Consider the following 13,207-nt stretch of genomic DNA (forward strand, 5'->3'; position numbering starts at 1 on the left):
AAAAAAGATTCCACAGCGAACATCCACCACCACCGGTAACGCCATCGCCGGTTGAGCTCCTCACCGTCTTGGCTCTCTTTCTCTTTCTCTCTCTATCCCTTTTTCTACTAAAAATTAAAAAAAAAAAAGGAAAGTCCCTATCTAATATCAAACACCAAATCCTTCTCCGTCTCTCTCTTTCTCTGGCGGACCAGTCACCTAAATCGCTCTGTTCATTTCCTCCATCTTTCTCTCTCTATATATATATCTGTACACACGATTATACGTACAGAGCATTACAAATCGGGAGTTTCTATTGAGGCATTGTTGAATTTGGCGGTGAATGCAGTGCGTGAGTGAGCGCATGATAAACGTATAGGAATGGCGCAGTACCGGCAATCTGGGCACCATTACTCAAACGGTACGTCGGATCACTTGTCCATTGGGATTTGTCCTCCGACTTCTCTGCAGCAGCAGTACAAGCCGGTGAGGGTTCGCCGATGGGCTCGATCTGATAAGGGCAGTGCTGCTGCCTTCTCGATCGGAGCGGTCATTGTGGTTTTATGTGTTGTGCTTGCTGTTACTATTTTAGCTTACTATTACCTCTCCGCCGATGATAAAGGTTAGATAGTTTGAATTTTATTGTTTGGTTGCTTTGGAGTTTTATTTTTGTTTGTTTGTTTGGGGTGCTCTGAAAGTGTAGGGAAAATGAGTGTGTGAATATTGAAATTAGAATTCTCTTCCTGTTTGTGAATGATAGTGTAGCTTAGTTTGAATTAACTGACCGACATTTTAGATTGCTTAAGTTCCTTTTTAACTGTCTTCTTTCTTAGCGAGTATTTGCTTTGTGTTTGCTACAGTGAGTTGTGGTGGCATACAATTTTAATTAGTTTGCATTTTTCAATTAAGCAAAGCTTTGGTGTGCCTATAACTGGGACGTCACTCTTTTTGCTCTCTCCCATCTCCCTCTCTCTCATTCATGTAATGATGATGTTTGTACAGGTGCAGAAATAAATGCTCATCATGTTGATGATGGTGAGATGAAGAATGATTTGGATTTTCTTACAAATGTTACCCGAACAGACAACTTTAGAGTCCTTGGCTTTGGCCAAGGTTCAGTGGGACATGGACGGGATTCTAGGTATTGGGATAGGGATGATAGAAGAAGGGAAGGAGATTATAATGAGGATGATGTGACTCATGATGGTAAGGAAGCTAGGGGTGGATCTGCTGAAAAGGACCATGATCCAGTGGAAGTGAAGGTAGGAAAGGAGAAGACTTCTCAAGATGATCCTTTTAAGGGTTTAGAGCAAAGAGGAGTTGGATTGTACAATGAAGATGGACGTAATGAATTAAAAAGGTATGAAGCAGAGTATGAGGCCTCTCTAAAGAATACTAGCCAATCAAGAAATGAAAATGACAATAAAAATCAGTTACTTGATGATGAGGATAATGGAGAGCAGAATGAGCTAGTTGATACTGATAATGAGTATGATGATGGTACTGATTCCCACGATCCTCATATGGAGGAATACGGCGATTCTGAAAATGAAAGTGGTGACCACACTGCTATAGGAATATCCCATGATAATGATGGTAGAGAGTCCTCTAGTTTACATGATGCTGAAACTAAGGATCAAAGTATTGCCAAGGACAGTCAGGAAGTCTCTGATAATATGTTAGAGAAGTCTTTGAATTCCAGAACTATGGATAATATTCACAGTAATTCTCGACAAGTTCGTGCTACTGGCAGTCAATCTACAAGCAAATCACAGACAGACTCAAAAAGAAAAAGGCGCCGGAAATTTTCTGGTAATTTCCCTCTCCATCTCCCTTTTCCTTGTCCTCCTTGTCCTTCCTGTTTTTCAATGTTATTGTGCATGTACACATTTGATACCTTGATTTCAATTGAAGTTCATTTTCATTTATTTAGATATAGCTTTGTGCTTCTGAAGACTTTATGTTATTTTTCCCTGGAAAGAATCATTATAAGGAAGTATCTTTTATACCTTAATAAGATGATAACTTTCTGTAGCTGTTAAAAGTTTATTGAATATGGTCATTTCTATTTTGTTAAATATTGATCGAAGGTATTTATGTTTCTTGGTTCTGTAATTTATGTGATAGTGGTTTCTTGTATCACTCCTAGGAGTTTTTAAGATGAATTGCTTTTTACTGGAAACGTAGCATATGTTTATGTTCCTTGCCCACTTTCTGAAAATTCTTTTCATTTTGTTTGTTTTGCACATTTACAATTTTCCAGTTTTAATTTTCATAAAATTGATTATTATGATAGTATTTTGAAAGCTAGCTTTCCTTATTTATATTGCAACGTTGGTGATCCTTGATGGTCCTAATGTTCTGCTTCCAGAATGTTAGTTGATCAACTCAGGGGAACTTCTCATGGTTTGGCAATATAATTTCTAGGCTAAGTGGGGCTACAATATTGAAGTTGGAAATAGATTAAAGGAGAAATGGAGACTAGTTCTTTGGAAGGGAACATAAAATATTTGTTCTTGTGATCTGTAATTGATGTTTGCGGATGATATAGTTCTAATAGATGAGACGCGAGAAGAAATCAATAGAAAGCTAGAGCTTTGGAGAAGTACTTTAGAGTCAAAGGGCTTTAAGTTAAGTAGAACGATGACAGAATACATGCATTGCAAGTTCAGTGAAGGTCGAACTGGTGATAGGGAAGGAGTTAGTTTGGATGGAGTGGTATTGCCCCAAAGTAATCACTTTAAATATCTCGATTCAATCCTTCAAGTAGATGGGAGGATGTGAGGAGGATGTTAGTCATAGGATTAAAGTCGGATGGTTGAAGTGGAGAAGTGCCACAGGAGTTTTATGTGATCGCAAGATTCCCAATAAGTTGAAAAGAAAATTTTACCGTACAGCCATACGACTGACCATATTATATGGTAGTGAGTGTTGGGCATTGAAAGAGTCGTATGTGTCTAAGATAAGAGTTGCGAGGATGAGAATATTAAGGTGGATGAGTGGCTATACTAGATTAGATAAAGTCCGTAATGAGAGTATTAGAAAAAAGGTAGGAGTGATGCCAATTGAGGATAAGTTGAGAGAAAGGAGATTGAGATGGTTTGGTCATGTGAAGCGTAAATATACGGAGGCTCCAGTTAGACAAGTAGAGTACGTTAGGATAGAGGATAGAAAAAAAATAATGGGTGACCTAAACTGACTTGGAAGAGAGTGGTGCAATATGACCTAGAAGCATTACACATTTCCGAGGATTTAAACTAAAATCGTTTAGAGTGGAGAAAGAGAATCCATATAGCTGACCCCAATTTTTGGGATAAAGGCTTAGTTGAGTTGATCTGTAATTTGTGTTCTGTGGTGTAATGTTTCCAGGAAGAAGATCAATAATGAACTTGGTCAGTTTGTGCAGCAAGACCTGCATAAATATCAGAAGTCTAAAATCATGGTATCTTGAGATCAGGCTTTGGTGGAGTAACTTCTTGAAAATTTTAATTATGAAACCTCTAAGCCATATGCTTTTAGATTGACGTAAGGTGACACAATTTTATGAGCTCATAGCCTGACCAAGCTCGACATTGGTTGAGCTGTCTAAGTTAAATAATATAATCTGGACAGCTTTTAAACACACTGTTAAAGGAAATGGTTAATATGGTTAATTTAAGTTCTACATGACTGATTGACCGTTTGAGCGTTTAAACTATCTCATACTGCGAGGAGAACCTGCTCCTTTTTCCAAATGGTCTGTCCCTCTGCTCTTGCAGGCTACATTCTCTATTTCTTCTGTGTTTGTATTTTTTTGCCTTAGCTTGTATGCAATACTCTGTTGATGCACTCAAGTTATGATACTTTTGTTAAGATATTGCACTAGGGGAGTTTTGTTTTACATGACAGAAAATTTTCTGGTCTCTTCATCTTTTATCATTCTTTTAAATTTTATATGTATATTTATTTTACTTGTGTCAAATATGCTGTTTTTTACAGGGTCTTGTGAGACGAAGTTTCTAAATTCTACTTCACAACTTGTCGAGCCTTTTGAAAGTCATAAATTTGCAAGATTTTCCTTGCAGTATGTGGAAATGGAGGAGAGGCCCAATGTGGATGAACAATGGGAGCCCAGATTTGCCGGGCATCAGAGCTTGCAAGAACGGGAAGAATCATTTTTGGTTCATGATCAAAAAATAAATTGTGGCTTTGTCAAAGGTCCTGAAGGATCCCCAAGTACAGGATTTGATTTGGCAGAAGATGATGCAAATTATGTCAGTAGATGCCACATTGCTGTAATCTCTTGTATCTTTGGAAATTCAGATCGTTTGAGGTCACCTACTAGTAAAATGGTATGTGGACTTCTATATTAGTAAAACTAAGTATACTGAAAAATAATGGTCTATTCTTTGCATTGGATATCATTTATCATTTTTTAGGTTTGATATGAGGCATTTATTCTCACTTTCACAGTGAACATTGATGTGTGTTGAAACTAACAGATCCAAAGATAATATATTTACACATATTTAATTAATTATGCATGTTCTTTCCCATCTATAGAATTTAGAAAGAGAAAAACACCTGGTGCCACCTAGATTGTTGCTAATACAAATTCTCTCCCACCCTCTAGAATTTTGGAAAACAACATTGGCATGAGTTGGAAACATTATTTCAATGGCTGAAACCTTGAGTGACAAGGTGGCACTGATTTTTGTGTAAAATTATGGAGGGTACATGAAGCATACTCCATATTTAGGGGCAATGCCATAAATCAAAATTTTTACCTTGAACTTTATAAGTTTCTGCAATGTGTTACTGAAGTTTGAACTTTATAACTTGAAGTATTGAATTATTATGATTAGTTCCTTTCAAGTTTATATTACTAGTAATGGCTCAGAGTTGGGCTGGAGGCCCATTGTCTATGTAGCATGTTGAATTTATACTAAAATGCTAATCATTGATGTGGCATGTGGATCCAGCATTTTGAAGACTAACCAAAGAAGTGGATTTTAGTTTCATTCCACCATTTATGAGGACTAATTAGTGGCAAACACGTGTCTAAGTGGGTTCCATAGCCTTCGTTGTTGATTAATCCATAATTTTAGTGGAGTCCTACAGGTATCTACTTGTAATTTAAGCATTAGTCAATGATTTGATACACATCAACATGCCGCTTGGACGTTAGGCCTCCATCTTTACAGTAAGTCATTCAGTGGTGAGGTAAAAGGTTTTTGCGTGCTTCAAATCATATTTAGGGACCACATTGCGAAATCTTACGAGGCTTTGGGTAGAAGTCTAGACTTGGGTGCGGGAAATTATTGTGTTAAAAAAATTATCATTGACGATATCATATGTGAAAGGGATGGAGATCTGGTGGATCATTTAACTTATATCTCCTTCTGAAATCTATCCCCTCTCTCTCTCTTTCTCTAGTGGGGGATTGGGGTATAGCACCTTAATATGTAATTAATATTAGACTCATTTTGTGTTATTGTTGGTGTAGAACAAGAAGATTGCTCTTGCCTTATTTTGGGTATTAGGTTTTAGCATGAAGGAGGGAAATGGTGCTCCATATGCTGAAGGAAACAGAAGTGGATATACTTATAATGCATTCAGTGTGGTTATTGATGTCCTTTCAATTTCTCACTGTTTTTTTATTTTTTTATTTTTTTGGAGTTTCTTTGATATATTGAGTCTTCGATCATAGTTAGTGATGGTAAACATTCCACATAAATGGGGTTGCACTTGCACCCCTTCTCTTTTGTCTTATTAAATATTTTTAATTTGTTGGAAAGATGGTCCTAATCTATTCTGTAAGGCCTTTATTTGTTGTTCTTCAGATTTTCATCCAACTCTCATCTTCTGTTTTGTACTTGCCACTCCTCTCATGTGTTGTGCTGATATATGGCTGGTTGAATTGCATTTTTATTTAGGATAGCAGTGATGTCTTTTAGGACTTTTTAGGTGACTTAAGAACAATTGAAGGCAAGACATTAGGTGAAGATCTTAGAAACTTGGACAATTAAGCTTGTGTTTTTGCCAACCTCTTCTGTTGCATATCATGTTTAATGATGTGTTTTTTCCTTTTTTTTTTTTCTTTTTCTTTTTCCCTCACCCCACTTGTCCATACAGTTGGTTGATCCTGCATTATGTTTTCTGTAATTTGGAAGAACAAATTTATCATGATCTTGTGATTTTTACATGCCACAATGCATTTTAATTGTGAGTCTTTGTCCCTTTTTCAGGTCACTCGCTTGTCAAGGAAAAACGTCTGCTTTGTTATGTTCGTGGATGAAGTTACTTTGCAAACACTTTCTTCGGAAGGTCAAATCCCAGATAGAACTGGTTTTATTGGTTTATGGAAGATTGTGGTGGTGAAGAATCAACCATATACAGATATGCGGAGAGTGGGCAAAATACCAAAATTGTTGCCACACCGGCTTTTCCCTTCTGCAAGGTAAGAGTCAGAGTTTATTATTGAAATTTTTATCTTGTTATGCATGTAATTTTGAGAATACTGTGATTAGTGGCTTACTATTGTTCGTTAGTGTAGTTTCTATTGCTTGTAACGCTTTTAGCTGCTTATTTATTTGATGACCTTAAAAGGGAGAAAAGAAAGACCTAACGACAATGTTGCATTCTTGGAGATTCGGGAACAGTTTGACAGATTTTTCTAATGGACATTCAAATGCAAATTGAAATGGTGCTTGCACCTTTTTCTTGGAGATTTATTCTCAATAGAGATTTATTGAGAGGTTTAGAGAATAGTTGTGTTTCTGGTGCGCTAAGTGGAAGTCACACTTTTACTACTTCACTTCCCTTCTTTTTCTTTATATTTTTTGAAACTCTGCCACTCTCTCTTCTAACTAAAATGCACTTGTCTACTAGCTGACTGATACTGAAATCTTGGAACAATGTGGGTAATGGCACTACGGTAGCTATTCTTCGCATTTTTTTGTTAAAAAAAAATGAATATCCCATTTTGGATCAGGATATATCCCCTTAAAAACCCCCAACACCCTACACCCCCCCCCGCAAAAAAAAAAAAAAAAAAAGAAGTAAAATAGGTGCTTTCTGTCTTGGTGGGTGGATATAGAGCTGATAGACAATGAAAGCACATTTCTGGATGAAAAAGACTGACAAAATGGTTTATGGCATCAATTAACTTTTTGGATGGTGGGAATTCCATGCAAACAAGCTGTGTCACTTGTATATAAACCTTTACCATATAAATATTTTATCAGGTATTCAATATGGTTGGATAGCAAATTACGTTTTCAACTGGACCCTTTGCTCGTTCTGGAATATTTTCTGGGGCGAAAAGGTCATGAATATGCCATTTCTAATCACTATGATCGCCATTGTGTATGGGAAGAGGTTGCACAGAACAAGAGATTGAACAAGTATAATCATACTGTCATAGATCAGCAATTTACTTTCTACCAGGCTGATGGACTGAAAAGATTCAATGCCTCTGATCCAAATAAGCTTCTTCCCAGCAGTAAGATTTTTTCCCTTTATGGTGTACAATTCATAACATGAATTCACTTTCTCTAGTTTAACAGGACGTGTTTTGTATTGTCTACAGATGTACCTGAAGGGTCTTTAATTGTAAGAGCGCACACTCCTATGTCAAACCTGTTCTCGTGTCTTTGGTTCAATGAGGTCGATCGCTTTACTCCTCGTGATCAACTGAGTTTTGCATATATATACCAGAAATTGAGAAGGATGAATCCTGGCAAACCATTTTATCTAAACATGTTCAAGGTGAAGAGTTGTATTGATATTTAGCTTCACTAAAGTGAATAGAAACAGCAATAATAATAGCAAAAATGTTAAATTAGAACCAGTTGTCATCATTATCTCTCATTGTGAAACCAATATCAATCTAAAGAAACTAGAAGTTACAGTTTTGTTAACTTTTCTCAATTTCAATTATGTTTACATATTATGTTGTAGGATTGCGAGAGAAGAGCCATAGCAAAATTGTTTCGTCACAGGTCAGACGAGAGGCGAAATAATTCTCATAAACATCAAGAATCAACAGAATAAAATGCATGAGAAATCGCCTTCTACGAAGCCTATTTCTGTACATTATTCTTTGCCACACAAAGATTTAGTGCCTGATGATGGTAGCCTCTTCTCTAATGTCCCAGAATGTTACAGAACTACTGATTCCCGAGGACATACTTCGAAATACATAGCGGATACAAGACTTGATAGTGATTTGTTGGGGGAGGTAATATTGCTGCAATTCTCTTCGACTTCAATTAAATACAAATACATATCTCTGTGGAAAAGTGAATAGCTATAATACTAAAAGCTTCTTCATCATACCCCATTCTATTCTATTCTTTGTTCCGTTTTGAGGCCAGCAACGCACTCAAATGCCCTTTTGTACCATTACTTATAATATAACTACAAATTTTATGTTTCATCCCATATTTTGGATTCTATCAATTTTTCCTTATGGGTTGGATATCCATACTGGTTGTTTGTAACATTTTTTTTATTGGTAAAACTTGTGTATGATAATATTCATGGCAAGTTTTTGGCTATCTTTTCAATATATACATAATTATGTTGGATAAATTTCAATGACTGTCATTGAACTTATATAGTTGTAATATTACAGTTCTTTAACTTTAAAATGTAACATAAAACTCTCTAAATTTTCAAATTTTGCGCAATAAAATCTCTTTGATTTTCAATTATTAATTTTTCAGTTAAAAACTGACGTGAATAGCTCCCGCATGGCGCTTAGTCAATATTTTTCTCTCATTTTCTCATGCAAAGTGTAAAATTATTCTATTTACGTGTGAAAAATTATTCTGTCTATAGAGAAAAGAATGATTTAATTTACACATGACTTGAGAGAGAAAAGAGAAATACTAATTAAACTCCATGTTGGAACTATCCAGGTCTAACTAAAAAACTGGTAATTGGAGGTTAGATGGATTTTACTGTGCAAAATTTGAAAGTTGATGGAGTTTTATATTATATTTAAGTTGAGAAATTGTAATGTTATAATTAGATAATTTCAAAGACAATTGTCAAAATTTATCCTAATTATGTTATTGAAGTTGAGTAAAATGGCTGTGAGAGCTAGGAATGGCCAATTATAAAATGAATCAGTGGAGTGCCTGTCTTCCTTGCTTGACTGCATGCTAACACTCACCTTTTTTTACTCTCCAAATCCTCGAGGACGGTGGAGTTGAGAGGCTTTATGGGCTAGCTTGCAAATTCTTCCTTTCCACCAATGAAGAACAAGGCATCCTCGCTCCCTTATCAGCCGTTTCTTGTATCATGTAGTGGCCATAAACGTCTAGTGTGGAAGAAATTATAATACTTTTCTAGATCTGGTGAGTTCTATGACTTATTTTAATCATATAATTTTTGGAATTTTCTTTTTTGGTTGCATGTGAAGGATGGGATAAATTTTGATAATTGTCCCTGAACTTATCTAGTTATAACATTACAGTCCCTTAACTTAAAAATGTAACATAGAATTCCATCAATTTTCAAATTTTATACAGTAAAATCCATCTAATTTTCAATTACCAGTTTTTCAGTTAGATATTTGTAACACCCCAAATTTTATTATTTATGAGTATTTTTGGTATTTTAATTTTATTTAAATTTTAGGAATTTTTGAGATTTTTCGGATTTTAAAAATCGGGTTCGATTTTCCGAAAATATAAACTTTAATGATTTTTAAAAATTAATTTAAAGACCACGTGGCAAAACTAAAAATATATTTGGAGTCTACGTATTTTTCTGAGTTTTATGAAATTTTTTCGGAATTTTTGGACCTCGTTTTCGGTCCCGAGGCAGAGTAAAAATTCAAAATTTTGTATTTCGAATCGAACCGGCCGAATCGAACCGGACCGGATCGGACCGGTCGAATCGAACCGGCTCCCTTTCCTTTTTCTTCTCCCGCGCGTCGTCCCTCTCTTTCTCTTTCTTTTCTCTCTCCTCCCCGCCCCTGCGCGCGCGAGACGCTCCAGCTTCCCCGGCCAAATCCGGCCGATCCGGCCACCGATTGGACCGGGTCTTGTGTCTAAAATCATCTACTCGGCGAGAGCTTTCCATAGACACCAAGAACGTAATCCATCGAGCGGTTTGTCCGATTTTTGCTCGGGAAGATTTTAGCCCATTTCGACTTTTGGGCTAGATTTCTCGAAAACCGTGAATCCCACGAGAAAACCGAGGCCACCAGCACGCTCCATTCGTCGAGAGCTTCGCAACGACATAAATTTCGAATTTTTCCGACACCGTTTTTCGGTGGGTCCCACGGAACTTCGCAGTGTTTTTTCGAGCATTTAATGAGCTTAGAAAATTCTGAAAAATTTATGTACTAACCCCCGTGTTATGGGCTTCGTGTAGGTATCCTCGATTCGCGGAAATTCGACAGTTGACCGGGTCTGCAAATTTCGGGCCAGACAGACCCGTTACCGGAAAAAGTCTCCGGATTGGACCGAGGTTTTGGCTAGCCCCCCATTGTCAGACGTCCCGAGCGCGTTCCCGAAGTCGGAATCGGCAAAGGTAAACCCGAACCTTGTTTTTTCGTAATTTTCTAGTGCTTAAATAGGATTAAAAATCCATAAAATATTCGTGGTAGCTTAGAAAATTACGATTCTTTTTTCAATAGCTTAGTAATATTGCTAAGGACCGCGGGGCAAAGTTTTATAATTTTTAGAGCTTGTTTGGGCAGTTTTTGCAAAAATGATCAATAATAAGGACTAAATTGAAATTTTGCGTATTGTGATGGATGACTGATTTGATGGGCCCAGGAGGGGCTGTGTGATATGATTGAACTGTGGATATATGGATTGTGAGTATAGAAGTGTGTTTTGAACCCTTTTGCAGGTTGGGTAGGTCCTAGGTATAGGGGATACTCTGCCGGATTTTCGGCACGACTTAGGACGTAATTGGTCTTTTCTTTGTTTGTATTGAGTCAGATTGTATTAAATAAATGTAATATGATTGTCGTGGTGGCGGAATGACCTTCTTCCTCCGCCCAGCCGCCTCAGTGACCACCGTCAAGTCTGTGAGTAGAATATTAATTTTAATTGTAATTTCGATATTATTATATGTTCAGCATGCCCATGCATCACTTATATGCATATATTTATGTAGTTAAACTCTAGGCACGATTTATGATGCATTGATAAATGTTAAAGTGCCATGTGTGTTGTTGTGGTAATTTGGAGCAGTGTGCGTGCGTTGGCGTGCGTATGATGTGGTGTGGACTATGGATAGGACGGGTAGACACGGCTTGAGTTCTTCGCTAGGACCCCGATTTGGTATTAAGCGAAAGTCCGGCTTGAGTTCTTCGCTGGCACCAGGTTGGATTTAAGAGAGCTGTATAGGGGATCAGCTCCCAATATATTATGATTGATGCTACAGGGTGCGTGAGTGCTCCAAATTACCTTTTTGATGCCATGATGTGAATATGATGTTGATGTTGCATTTCATTCCACAGGTTGCATGAGATTTAGATAGTTATAGAGATTATAGTTAAGATTGATATTTTACTCTCTGAGTCGAACGCTCACTCCTGTTCAAAAATTTTTACAGGCCACAGGAGGATATTTTGTTCTGGGTTAACCTGCTTTTCTCCTTCGCAGGTGTTTATCAATACTTGTGTAATTTTATTTACTCCTAGAATTTCCGCATGTGTTAGTAGTAATTATTTGAATTTGGTCTGTAATATTATTATTATGTTGGACCTGTAAACTAAATATGCTATGCATGTTTGATGGATTGGATGAGGGAGCTGAGCTCCCATTTATTTTATGTTGATGAGTATGTGGAGGGTGAGCTGAGCTCCCCAAATGACCATATATTGTGTTTACAGGTCGGGTGAGTCGAAAACTCCCCGTTGGTAAGTCCATTTTATTGCCGGACTCTGTCCGTTTATTTTCTTGATATTGGGCCCAAATGGGCTTTAGAGTTGGGTTAATGAACAGTTAGGCTTACTACGGGCCTCGGGGGCTTTAAGCTGGCCCAGGTCCTAGTGCCGGTCCGGCCCATAGGTTGGGTCGTGACAAATGTGGTATCAGAGCTTAGGCTCCAGATTCTTAGGGAAAAATTGTCTAAGTGTTGGGAAGAGTCTACTAGGAGTCACATGCGGAAAAATAGGGTCCATATTCGTCTTGCATTGTCATCTTTGCTTCTAGTTCCTGCTCCATATGTTATGTATAAATATGAGTCTATAGAGCTGTGTAATGTGCAGTTTTGAATTTTGTGGGCTAATGCTGCTGAATTTCAGGAAAATGCGTAGAAGCAGGAGAGCTGCATCGCACTGTAACTGCATGTGTCCGACGAGGTGTCGGCACAGATGAGGCGCCCGCCCCAAGGAGGCGGGTAGGAGGCCTAGAGTCGCTCAAGTAGAGGAGCACCACCCCGTCTGAGTTCGATCCTTTATGGCACAGGGTCCCATGGACCCAATGGCAGCTACTCTAGCTGGTTTGCAGAGGACCATCGATATGATGGCACAGTATATGGTCCACCCTCCACAGCAGCAGCAGTCCACCGCACCAAGAGGGGAAACTTACAAACAGATCATCAACTTCAAGAAGTTGGTGCCTGGTACTTATGATGTGTCAGACGACGCATATCGGTTTTTAGATTCCTGAGCGTGCAGCAGAATTATAGTTGACTGATAGAAGATTGATAGAGTGTATGCAGCACGTCATGGGGCCCATGCCTAGGCAATGGATGAATGACTACGTGTTACCCCGGATGGAGGGCTTGACATGGGTTCAGTTTGTGGAACTTTTTATCAATCGGTTTGTGCCAGAAAGCTTCAGAGATCAGAAACAGTGGGCCTTTGAGGCCTTAAGACAGAATGGCAGGTCTGTAGATGAATATGCTACAGAATTTCTGGAATTGAGCAGATATGCCCCTGCAGCAGTAGCTACAGAAAAGATGAAGGTGAAAAGATTCCTAAAGGGGCTTGACAGGAGGTATGCGAACCTGGCCATGATGTCTGATCAGTCTTTTGATGTGGTGGTGGATCGAGCCAGACAGATTGAGATTAGCTACGCTGTGGATGACAGCGGTAGAGCAAAGAAAAACAGAGCAGAGGGTTCTTCAGGTGTTCCCCACATGGGTACTACGGATAGTGGTGGCCAAACTACTTACAGAGGAAGAAACAGAAATAAGAGGAGTGGTTTTAGACACAAATCCCGAGGGTTCAGACCAGGGTATGGATCCAGCAGTGGTAACAGTTCAGGGTACG

At 38.1% G+C, this 13,207-nt stretch overlaps 1 protein-coding gene across 1 annotated transcript; it reads left to right on the forward strand.

Annotated features, from left to right (window-relative positions):
- LOC110635284 (uncharacterized) lies at nt 1-11,805 on the forward strand. The gene is made up of 9 exons (XM_058137689.1): nt 1-601; nt 982-1,791; nt 3,958-4,310; nt 6,207-6,418; nt 7,206-7,462; nt 7,550-7,728; nt 7,921-9,323; nt 10,348-10,506; nt 11,542-11,805. The coding sequence occupies exons 1-7, from the start codon at nt 361-363 to the stop codon at nt 8,011-8,013; spliced, it is 2,145 nt and encodes a 714-aa protein (XP_057993672.1). The 5' UTR covers nt 1-360; the 3' UTR covers nt 8,014-9,323; nt 10,348-10,506; nt 11,542-11,805.
- The last annotated feature ends 1,402 nt before the right edge of the window (nt 11,806-13,207 follow it).

The sequence above is a fragment of the Hevea brasiliensis genome, chromosome 16 (assembly GCF_030052815.1).
Source record: "Hevea brasiliensis isolate MT/VB/25A 57/8 chromosome 16, ASM3005281v1, whole genome shotgun sequence".
In the NCBI taxonomy this organism is placed as follows: Eukaryota; Viridiplantae; Streptophyta; class Magnoliopsida; order Malpighiales; family Euphorbiaceae; genus Hevea; species Hevea brasiliensis.